The sequence below is a fragment of the Octodon degus genome, unplaced genomic scaffold (genome assembly GCF_000260255.1).
Source record: "Octodon degus isolate 3935 unplaced genomic scaffold, OctDeg1.0 scaffold00017, whole genome shotgun sequence".
NCBI classification, from domain to species: domain Eukaryota; kingdom Metazoa; phylum Chordata; class Mammalia; order Rodentia; family Octodontidae; genus Octodon; species Octodon degus.
In genome coordinates, this window is record NW_004524593.1 from 5,558,680 (window position 1) to 5,571,414 (window position 12,735).

General features: G+C 39.5%; 1 protein-coding gene across 5 annotated transcripts in view; it reads right to left on the reverse strand.

The window, feature by feature from the left end:
* The window catches only part of Dnm3 (dynamin 3), a 626,878-nt gene extending 618,350 nt beyond the window's left edge, over positions 1-8,528 (reverse strand). For 3 of the 5 annotated variants that reach the window (XM_023710359.1, XM_012513735.2, XM_023710361.1), the window contains exon 1: positions 8,178-8,517. In XM_023710359.1, the coding sequence (XP_023566127.1) occupies positions 8,178-8,338 (161 nt within the window). In that variant the 5' untranslated portion in view covers positions 8,339-8,517. Of the gene's footprint in view, positions 1-8,177 lie in introns of all 5 variants that reach the window. The other 2 variants (XM_023710362.1, XM_004626802.2) reach the window with 1 other exon arrangement.
* Positions 8,529-12,735: the final 4,207 nt, after the last annotated feature.

Below are 12,735 nucleotides of genomic sequence, written 5' to 3' on the forward strand. Positions count from 1 at the left end.
AGTTGGTTTGCTCTGTCGTTCTTGCTGAGTGTGTCTAGTGGATTTTTCTTTAAATTAAACTTGATGTTTCCTTTTCAACACACACCAAAAAAGAGTGCTAAAAAAGTCAGCAAAATTCATTCTAATTTGATTATATCCATGTTATTAGTTGTATTATGTTCATTATTCTAGTATTCACCCAGTGACTCCTAGTGTGGAGTCACTAGGTGAATTTATAAAAATTAACAATATACTCTTTCACTACTCACGCAGGGAAATTTAAAACATTAATGAAATAATAAATGAAAACTTCATCTGTAACTCCTGGAAGGGAAGAGCATACCAATGGGGTTTATGTTGCATATATCTATGCAAAGAAAATATACACTGTTTTAAAAGAAAAAAAAAAAAAAAGAAAATATACACTGTGATGACTCTAAATGTGGGGAAAGTTTTCTTTTAAAAAGACCCAAATACACTCTGAGTTAGTTTGGTCTAAAAGTTAGTGTTTTGTTGCAAGTTTAATTTTTCAATCTTCACAAAATGAAGACTCTACAAATGCATATTACTATCTATTGTTGTTGCTAAGTTTATTTTGTTTTTAAATAGCCAGAAAATACTCTGCCTAAATAAAAGATTTAAACTAATACTTATTACTTGTGAAATGAATATTTTGGGTCAGATACCCGATATCATCTTACTTAGAGTTCACACATACATTAAAAACTGAAGCCTGTTACCCCTATTCTATAAGTGAGAGACACAGGCTCAGTGAGGCTAAATTCCTTACTTGCTACTAGCAAGAGTCAGAGGTGGAACTCAAACACCAGTCAGAAAACCCTGTACCTTATCACTATAATGTGATGACTCCCTTTCAAATGTGTGCTTCTGGAAAATCTAAGAAAACAAATACCATAAATAAGAATAGTAAATGGATTCTGTCCCTTGAATTCCATGCCACTAAAACAATAAACAACAGAGTTCTTCAGAGGCCTTACCTATGATTTCCAACATGTGCGAATGCTACTCATGACTACAGAATAACCTTGAAGCAGTGGGCAATGCAAAGGACACGGTATTACAAAGAGCCACAAGGCACTCTTTAAATCCCTGAAAACAGGTATTTTTTCCCCAGGGATACTGGGACAAAACAAAAGTTAAAGTAATCCTGTCTCACTCATATAGTTCAAGGATTAAATAAACAGTATCTATCATCTTTTCCCTCAACAACTCCTTTGTCATTGTTACCAATTAACATATCAACCATTTTACACAATATTAATTTTGTTGAAGTTCAGTGTTAAAATAATTTCTATGGTATTGATGCATGTCACTCGACCTACCCTAAGAACTCACACACAAAAAAGTAAAAATATGAAAGAGAAAAGTGAAGGATGTAGATTTGCTACACAAATACACATCTTCTAGTTTAGCTAAACTTCATCCATTTCTTTAAACAGTGACCTTTTCATTTTATTTATTTATTTATATGCAACTTTTATAGAAACTTGCCTTAGTTTAAACAAGGTCTATAAGTGACCATCTCAGGTACTACTTTGAAACTAAGGCCCACCTGGTAAGCAAATATTAATAATGTGTGAAAATACCCAACACCTCATTTAGTGAAGTGGTTCTGAGCCCATCTGTTGACTAAAACTTACACCTTATTCAAGAGCACACTATCTTAGAAAATTACATGATTAATGTCTGAGAAAAATATTGCTCCTTGTATACACCCACTATTTGTGTAGGAAAGCACAGCATAATATGACTGATAGTTTGATACCAATAGCAGTGACACAGGGGAATATCATGGACAAGAAAGACTGGTCCAATATCTCAAAAGGATGGGAAACAGTGGGGGCAGATGGGGAGGCTGTGAGGGAGGCACTAGAAAACAGCAGGAGGAGGAAGAGATGGTGATGAACTGGGGCTCCCAGCTCTGAACACCAAGTTCCAAACCCAGCTCCAATGTTTTTTTTGACCTTGAACATATCTCTTGGTTCTCTGTATCCTAAAGTAGCTCCAGGAAGTTAGCAAAAATGAAGCCAGAGGAGTTTCCTACAGAAAGCTAATGAAATGCCAGTTCTTATTTCTGATAAAGAAAAACAAAATAACCTATGACCACTGACACAAAACATCACTAATGTGATATCAATAAAACTGATTTGTTAGAAATTGTTGTTGGTTACTGAAATACACATCCCTGAGTGTCACAACCTGTTCTATACACTCCCCTCCCCATTCTAAACAACACATTCCATACTCAAGTTTTCCTTTGGAATGTTTTCCCAGACATTTTTCCCTTAAATTTATTTCACTACTTTAACTAAATGCCTTGTGCGTAAAACAGAAAACAGAAGTACTAGTGCCTTTGGCAGTCCTTATAAAGCAGTTGGTCTGATCCATCCCATCCTACTCCCAGTTAACCTTCACTGAATCCAATTTCATATATATATATATGCTCCTGCCCTTCAGTTATATTTTCAATCTCTCAAATGTCTTTTCTTTCTACTCTTCACTCAGCCCTCTCCAATATAAGTAGCTCTTTATGATAAAGTGACAGTCTAAATTCAATGGCTTGTTGTCAAGTCAGACACTGAGACACAGATCAGCACCTCCCTACTTTGACATTGATACTTTAGTACGGGCAGCCTTGGGCTAAAATGACACTGGCTGCCAAGTGACACTGGAAACCCTTCTATGTCTACTTTCCATTTTATCACAGTTTTGTTTCAGAACTGTAGTTTTTCAGGGGTTTTCATTTTATTTAAAAAATTAACATTCTACAAATTTTTATCCCAGTTAATTTTCAAGAGAGCCAACTGCCTTCATTTTACATCCTCATTTCAAAGTTGCAGCCTCATATTTTATCCTGACAGTTCTCTTTGAACACATAAGTTTCTATATGTTTGTACTTCCTTGCATGTTTTTACCAAGTATAGTTAGAACCCAACAAAGACCATATGTGTTCATTGACATTATGTGCCCGTGTTTATCAAGAACACCAATAGGAGTCATATGCAAGACAAGTTCCCAGATTGGTAACTTACTTCCAGGTAATCCTAGGTAAATGACCTGCCTGTCCCTCATTTCCTCCCCTACTGGCATAAGGATGAGAAAACAGAAGAAAAAATAGAAGATGTGGGAAGTGTATAATAGAGTCCATCCCTACTAACCATTAAGGGTCAAATAAATGTTGGCCCCTTTCTTCCTCCCACCATATAAAAATGTGTTTAGTAAACACAATTCTTTGGGTTTTTAAATCAATGCTGAATGTTTGAGAAATTGCTAAGAAAATAGCAAAAGTTCAGATGTAGGGAAAGTTAAATTGGTTTTTCTATATGGTATATTTGCTTGGGGTTCACTTGACTCTAGTAAGAGAAAAAAAATCACCTCTTTCTAGTAGCTTGTAGTCCTCTCAAAATTAAGTTAGGTCATAGTAATAAGTAAAAGCTCATAATTTAACTCCATTAATTACTCCTAGCAAAATGTCTGGAGCGAGATAAAGGTCAGATATGCTGCAATGGAATGAGTGTGGCTTGTCCAACAAGAGTTAGAAGTGTGACAACATTAAGAGGTGGCAGGAACAAGTAGGGTCTAGAGGAAGGTGATTAATAAGGTCTTTGGATCTCTGCACTTAGAAAGAATTGTGCAAAATTGGTTAGTTTAAAAAGGGTTGGGACCAGGGAGAAGGCTCAGTAGAATAAGCACTTCCCTGGCAAGCTCAAGGGCCTGAGTTCAATCCCAGGTTCCATCAAAAAAAGAAAGAAAGAAAGAAAGAAAGAAAGAAAGAAAGAAAGAAAGAAAGAAAGGAAGGAAGGAAGAAAGAAGGAAAGAAAGAAAGAAAGAAAGAAAGAAAGAAAGAAAGAAAGAAAGAAAGAAAGAACGGGTTGTTATTAAAAGGAACAAGATGGGCCCTTCTCTTTCACACTGGTTTCCTGTCTTATCATGTGATCTCTGGTGTATGTACCACCATGATGCCATCTACTATGAAGCCCTCACCACCATGTTATGCTGTTTAAACCTTTAGTCTTTAAACTCTGAGCTAAGTAACCTTTTCTTTATAAAATTCCAAGCCTCTGCTATTGTTAATGTAATGTAAAATTATAAACATAGTGTATATTCCACTAATGGAGAACTCCCTAATCTCCCCACAACACTACTAATAATCTACCCTGCTAAATATTGTTTCCACTCTTCCATTGTTCTGAATGACTGCCTATCTAATTTCATTCTTAAGTAAAATGCATTATTTTGTATTAAGTCAAGTGCATAAGTAAATTCTAAAACAGATATTCCATCCAGTCCAGTTTAACTAGTTGTATTTCTTTTCACACATTATTAATGCAAACAGAAATTAAGTTGCTTATGGTAATTAAACCCTATCAAGTGTATACTTGTGATAACATAGGAATAGATGATACAGTATTAATTCAGCAAAAAAAAAATAGCTGTATGATTTTAAGTTCTACCAATTCACTGTTGAGTGAAAAATAGTCCATGATTCTTTTATTTGTTCACCATTAGCCCCAAAACATTTCTATTTGTGCAGAATTGAAAGTCTATTTAGCACTCAGGCTAGAATAAGATAATGTGGAGTCTTCTGCCTATATAATTAGCATTGAAGGACTAATGTTCCCAACAAATGTATCATTAAAAAACATTTTCACATTAGCAACTAGTATTGTTTTCACTTAGCACCTCTGTAAACAAGTTATATACACTGTAAGCATATACTTAAATAAACAACCCAATTACATTTTTAGAATCCTCTTCAAGAATGGCTAATATAGTACAGAAAAACACATTCTTTTAATCAATCATGCTCCAGCCTGAAGGATTACCTCAAATCAACTCTTTGGCAAAGTGAGGCCATGAAGATACACATAAATAAATATGAATAAAAGTATTAATATAATAGCTTCTTATTTACATAAACTGTTTATATAGTAGCAATGAAGAAGTTGAAAGTACTTACTATAGGAATTGGTAAATCTCAGTATGGTGTGGTAATGGATTATGGAGCATGGATTACTGGACTCAAAAATCTTGGGTTGAATCTTCAGTTCACTGTTATTTTATGTTAAATTAGCCAACGAATGAGTTACTCAAGCTTTCTAAGTTTTAATTTCTTTGTCAGTAAAATGGAACTCATGAACAGTACCTGAATATCTGGAGTTTTATGATGAGTACAGAGATATTCTACATAAAAGAATCCAAAACATTAGCTGACCTGTAGCAAATCCTCAGTAAATGTTAACTATTATTATTATCACTGCCCTATAAATACATACATACGCAAAAAATTGAATACATTCAATTCTTCCATATACAAAGTAAACAAAAGGGCCAAATAAAGCCAGCTAGTGAAACCCTATATTCAAACCATGGAGCTCAGCATCTATTCATTAGGCCTTAAGCTGCTTCTCACTGCCAGCATATATCTCATCCTGAGCAACCTAAAAGAACAATCTGGTTACTCATACCATATCACATTAATATGTAAATTCATCACTTCAGCAAGAAAATCACAAACAAGTAGTTCATTCATGACTCATTTTATTCATAACAATCTCAAACTTGTCACCCAAAAATTGGTTTTTACAGCTACAGTTAAATAAAGTAAACACGGCCACATCCAAATTCATTCAATGGTGTCAAAAAATCAATTTAAGTGAACTGTCTGAGAGAAAAAGATATAGTTAGTCCACTAAATGCAATTTGTTACATATTAAGGAGAAAAATGCACCATTATTTTCAAAAGAACAAGCTTAAATCATAAGCAAACAATTTACACAAGCAATGACCCCTTGTTTTACGACTAATTCAGGAACTGCACATTTGGCCATGATCTTCAAATGAAAACAGTTACATGTAAAAAGCTGCATCTTTTTGTAAAAAAGATCTTACACTGAATGCAAAATTCTTGGATAATAAAGAAAAAGTTAAAAGGTTTTAGTGGAATGTGAATACTGTTTTTTGTTTTTTTTTTTTTTTTTCTTTTGGCTCCTCTGAATCTTTTATCAAAATAGAGAACTTCATTTTCCCTAAGGTTGGGTTATAATTAGAAATCAAACTCCTCAATAATTCAATGACTGAAATCTTTATTAAAGTCAAATGACCTTTCTAATTAAGTTTTCTCCTTAATATATAACCTCTGCTAGACAACTGTCACCTCTACAGATAATGAAGTCTTTACATATTTGTTAATTGAGTTTTCCCTCTTTTCTTCCTTTTCTCTATCATTCTAACAGTAACAATTATTGAAACTTTTAAAGTACAACAAATTCCTAATACATTCTATTAAGCATTCTGATTTTTACATTTATAATGTCCCTATTTTTCATTCCATCATGAAAAATATTCAAGATTAAATATTTTACTGTTCTGTATCTTTTTTCTTATTTTCATTAGAAAAAAGATGGCTAGTAAGAGAGAATGTGCACAACTGAATTATAGTGTTACTAAGATTTAGAATTTATGAATCTGGAGAGTAGAATTGAGATATATGCATAAAATTTACATTAAGTCCAAAGCTCTGGCCACAAATAATGCACTTAGAAGATAAGTTCATCCAACTAAACTTGAAAATATGATAATTGCATTTAAAATACTTAAAATTTCAATCTTTAAGTATCTGTTTAGAAAAAAATGTAATTAATCAAATCCATCCCTTCACAAGAAGTCTAAGATGACGCAGACGAAATGCACTTTTCACTGGCACTTTTTCCATTTATCACTGAGAGATTATTAAGACAGAGGCAAAGTGACTAAATTAGTCAAAAATAACAGACAATTGTCACTAAATTTTACTTTTTATTAGATTATCTGTGTAGTTCGTGAAAAAGAAAAAGTGAAGAGGTTCATCAGACAGAAGAAGCATCGTCTGAGAAAAATATGCACCTTATGAATACTAACACCCCCCCCCTTAGAGACGTGGGAATATCCAGCTCTACATTTTACACATCACCAAGCACTAACAAAAAGAAGACAGAACACGAGCAGGAACCTTTTGCACTGCAAGTCACTCACGTGCCAAATAGAAAGAATAAAGTACAATCTCTGGATTGACCCTCTCCAGCTCTCTCGGCTGCTGTGCCTTTCTACCTGGTTTACTACTAGGAAACAGATTTCAGCTTTCATGATGCTTCTAAATGGGTTTCTTGGTAAATGTCTGCACTCTTCAGCAAGGCCATTAAGGTAACTTAATCCCTCCTGAACTGCTCAGCAGAATAAATGTTGAATCCCAATTTTCAAAATTAATTCTTTAGCTTTTTCTGTATTAAGAATCGTGAGGAAAGCATAGCATAAGAACAATTTGGAATCAGAATGTTATCTTGAAGACTTGCAGGGCAAATAAGAGCTCAAGGAATGGAAGAGTATGCTGGGGGAGGGGGCACCAAGAGAGTGCGAGAAAGATGCTGGTCAGTCCTGAGATGATGCAGGAATGACATGGCACCTGGCCCCACAAGTCCACGTCCACCCCCTGGCTGTCTGTGCCTCAGCCTCCAGGACACATGCCTAGAACTGTGAATAGGTGCACACGCAAACACATCAATTTTATTCTTCGACTTTCCAGGAGGAGAATGGTGGGGAAGAATCTCTAGATAAAGCTCCAACACACAAGCGTTTTCTTTCTCCTCACACCCCGCCTTCCCGCTAGAGACAGGCGACATTGGTCTGGAGCAGTACATAACTGAGAGGATCAGAGAACCAGGGTGAGAAGAAAGCATCACCGCAAGGGGGGAGGGTCGAGGGATGAAACCCCACAGCCTGGCAGAGAGCCTCGGGTAGAGTGACAGGAAAAGGAGGAGGATGTTGAGCCGGGAAACCGAAGAGAAGGGGTCTGGAAAGCACCCGGCGCGTAAGCATCCAGGCTGCCCAGGGCTGGCGCGCCAGGCGGGGGAAGTCGATCCTGGGGCGGACCCCTCCCCTGACTCCCCAGCCGGAGGACCGGGAGGAAATGGCTTTGTATCGCAGGATGAACGGGAGACAGGGGGGCCAAAACGCAAGGGGCGGGGATGGAGGATGCCCGGAGCAGGAAGGACCCCGCCCGTCCCACTGCCAGTGCCACTCTGCCCCGCATTCGGCCGCAGCCCATCTACGCTCCGGCTCTCACCGCCCGTCCAGAGTCCAACGGCCCGGGGCAGGGTCACCCCCGGGCTGCGCCCCCACCCCGCGCCCTGTGCGCTCACCTGCCCACGAAGTTCTCCAGCACCGAGCTCTTGCCGGCGCTCTGGCCGCCCACCACGGCGATCTGCGGCAGCTCCAGCAGGCAGGTCTGTCCCAGCGCCGAGAAGGCGTCCTGCAGACGGTTCACCAGCGGGATCAGCTCCTCCATCTCCCTGTTCCCCATCTTGCCTGCGCGGCCAGGTGTCCACGGGTCCCTTTTCGCCTCGGCGCTCTGGCCAGGAGCCGGGTCGCGCTGCCCTCACGGATATTGGGGCGCTGGGATCCGAGCGCGGGGTCCAGGAGCAGACGTCGGATGCAGCCGCTGGCCCGCAGCTCCGCGCCTGACAGCTAACAGCCCCACAGAGCGCGTGCGCGGGCGAAGGGCGGGGCCTGACTCCCAGACGGCAGGGCCAGCCCCGCCCCTCGGCCGACCAGCCAGCCCACCAGCATCCCAGCCCTATAGCTCCAGCTGCGCGCGCTCGCACTGCCTCCCAGCTGTGGCCAGATGCCACCACCTCTGCCTTCTTTGGTTGAAGCTAAGAGGCAAAGTTACAACCCTTAGTCAGGGACTGGTCCGCAATCACCATCAGCTGGCGACACTGCTTCTTTCCAAATAGCTACTATGACAAAGCCCGATGGAAAGCACTTATCGTAGCTGACCACAAAACACTGTCACTAGGGCCACTGCCATCAGAGTTCACTTCCCACAAGGAAATTTCATGAGTCAGCTCTACTCCAGAATCCTCGATGGCCTCACTTGGGAGGTAGCTACCCTGTTGAACTCTAAATTCTTTAATCGGACATCCAGCCAAGGCCCTGAATAACATGTCCTTACCTAGTCATCTTTTCTGACTTTTGCCCTCAGCCTCCCTGGGATGAGAAAAGGTGTAGTTCATCTGGATTTCTTTCCCAGCCCCACTTCAATCTACAATGCTCATTCTGGCCTTTCAGATTCCTTAAACCACCTCTCTTCCCAATATATTTGCTGGATAGCATGAGGAGCTAGATTACAGCGGTCTATCAATAACCAACAACTGGCAGTCTGTCCTGTTAAATTTAGCATACTTAACAGTGACTTTAAGATCCTGTGCCTTCTGATGGAGGCACAAAGATAAATGGCCACGCTATTTAAACTCTTTAAAGGATTCTTCTTTCCTCTGCCCCTGTAATGACAGTTCTCCGGAGTTAATATATAGGCATCTTCTTGTCTGGTACTTGGGCTCCACCTGGGTTCCCATGGTTCTAACTTAGCATAAAGACTACAGACTACAGAAATATAAATAGCTAGAGCACGTCTGCAACCTGCACTCCAAAAGGATCCCAGCTCTCACGATCTGAACGTCTCAAGAGTACCTCTGACTCAACTTGCTCAAAACTGAACTCATCTTTTCTACTCTCAGCATTTAATGTAAGAAACTTCCCTCTAACCCTAAATAAGCTTATGTAAAAATGTTTGTAACCATGAAGAACCTGAAAACAATCAAAAAGTCCATCAACGAGTAAATGAATAAACAAATGTGCCGGGTATGGAGCTGCTCTTGGCCTCTGGATGTAGAGGCCAGAACTGATCTGTCAGTGGAGTTCTCCAGAGCCCAACTGCTGACTGCTCAGTGCTGCTTCAGGCACCTTCCCAGAGCCCTTCTCTCTGATTACTCCACCACCTCAAGGTAGTGTGCTTGTTGGAGCCAGGGGCCACTGGCCTGGGCCTCAAAATGCTCCACTCCCCAGAAGCAGGTCAGATTTCTTTTATTTAAAACCTAAAAATCCTAATAAATACATCCTCTAGTGCATTCCTTCATCAGAAGGCCTAAGTCCCAATTCACAATCTGGAAGTCATTCTAATTACCTCTCCTCCTTAGCCCTTACATCAAAATGGTCCTTAACTCATGTCCATTCTACCTTCCAAGAACCCACCTCTTCCTCCTCTCCATCCTTGCTGCTAGTGCCTCTGTTGTATCCGACATCTGTCAAACTACCATCTTTCTCTATGCCATATATAATTTTTTCCAGTATTACACTTGGACATTTTATTAAGTAACTAATTTACATGTTCCTGTCCGCCACTAGTAGAAAGGATAATGACCATTCTAAGATATCCACATTCTAAGCCCAGGACCTAAAATGGTACCTGAAGCAATAGATGGAATTATATGCATAATTAAAAATTCTGAGGTCTAGATTATCCTAGATCATCCTATGGGCCCACTAAAAGCACATGGATCCTTAAGAGTAGAGAACTATTTTCAGCTGTATACGAGGCAGATATAACTATAGAAAACTAGTCACAGAAATGCAACTTTTCTGGCTTTGGAGATAGAGATGAGGAGTCAAAAAACAAAAAATGCAGGCATCCTCTATAAAACTGGAAAAGACAAGGAAACACATTCTCCTAAAGCCTTTATGGGGAACATAGCCCTGTGGACACTTTGATTTTTCCCTCAGTTTTTCCTATTCCTAATGTCTAACCCAGAATAGTATAGAACAGTAAATGTGTATTGTTTTAAAACATTGAAAATAATAGTAAATTGTTACAGCAGCAACAGAAACTTAATAAGGCTCTTTGAGATCAAAATCCTTTGGCACAGGGAATCAAACTGAGGACCTTGCACTTGCCATGCAGGTGCTTAAACCACTGAGCTATCTCCCCAGCCCCCATCTTTGTGATTTTTAATCACAGATATAAACAAAGTAATATGTTACAGGTTGTGTTGAACTGAATTGTATCTCCCCAAAACACATACATTGAAGTGTCAGATTCCAGTGTGGCTACATTGGGAATAGGAAGTAATTAAGGTTAAATGAAACCATAAGGATAGACCCTTGATCTGACAGGATTAGTGTTTCTATAAGAGGTGGTATGATAGATCCACCTTCTTCCCTGCCTGATGAGAAGGCAGCCACCTACAAGCCAAAATGTGAGCCCTCACCAGTAACAAAGTCAGCCACTGTGTTGATCTTAAGTGTCGTTAAGTGGCCTCGTCTATGTTATGATGACCTAAGCAAAGACATGGGGTTTTTTTCAAAGGAACATGAGAAAAAAATCAGAAAGTAACAGTTCAGTCTGGAGAGGATGATGAAAAGCTTCAGAGAAGAGATGATGCTTAATGAGTATGTTCTTACTCTGCTATGTGCTCTGTGGAAATCAAAACTGAGAACACTTGCCCTTGGCCCAAGAATTGTACATTCTAAAGTAGACAACAATACCACCATTCATTAGACTCAAAACATGTAACTATCATAAAATTTAAAGTTCATTTGTACTGAAGCAAAGCATGTCATCCATATTCTTCAGAACTTAGTTCAAAACAGTCCCATCCACCTACTTTAAGAAACCATCCTAAAGTACTCTTATCAAATGCTTTCCTTTTTACTTCCCATCTACAATAACATCAGACCAAGAAAAATCTAACATGCAAAACCACTCCAGGTCCTTAAGAGAAGCAGATTTTTCTTATAAATTAATCTGGATAAAATAAAGAAAACAGATGCACTGAAAGGAAAGAACAGAGGAGAAAATTTGACAGGTAGATGAGTGTTATAGTTTGGGTTTGAAGTATCCCCAACAACTCCTGTGCTGCAGGCTTGGTTACCACCTGAGCAGTTCTTTGAGAGGTGATGAAATCATGAAGACTAACTTCACTGAGTGGATTAGTCCGTTCATGATTTCATGGCATTATTGGGAGGTGATGGAAAAATAAGGGAGGCCTAGTTAAAGGGAGTGGATCATGAGGGTCTGACCTTGGGTATTCTCTCTCATCCCCAAGGGGCTCTTCCACTGAATTTCTCCTATGCTCTCTTGACTTGCTGATCATTATATCAACAGTTTGCCCTGGCACTCCTTTTGCCATGATGTTGCACCTTACCTCAGGCCCGAAGTAAAGGAGCCAGCGAACATGGGCTGAAACCTCCGAGAGCAAGAGCCAACAAGAATCTTTCTTCCTGTTAATATTTTGTCACAGTGACTGAAAGCTGACAGAAATGAAAACCCCATCTATGAGGATGTACCAGAAAGCTGAGCAGTGGAGCCTGCCAGCCACCCAGCTTCTCACTCACATCATGCAACCACCTCAGCCCTGGTTTCAGTCCCAAGCGATCAGTGCCTGCTCCTGCTCTCCGCCTCTCATACGTGCTTAGATGTTGCCTTCCAAGCAGGACAGGACAGAAGTTTCCTAAAGGTCCATAGCTTGTTCAGGTCTGGTTCCCTATGTAAAAAGTTAGAACTTTCCATGTACACATCAGAATTACATGTGAACAAGTAAGAAAAGTTTATTGTAATAATATCATCTCTCCCAGTTCCAGGGAGGTACAAATCAGGAGGATCACTATGAGTTCCAGCTGTGTAGTGAGACCCTGCACAAAAATAATCATAATATCATCTGACATGATTCAAGAGGAACCTCTTTGATATCAATGAGGCTTATCCAAAAAACTCACATTCCATAATATAGTCACACCTCATTTTAAGTAAATAGAATATTATCCATCTTACACAATGGAGTATTATTCAGCTATTAAGAATGATAAACTGCAAGCCTTTATATTGAAGTGGATGCCACTTGAACATATACTCATAAGTGAAAT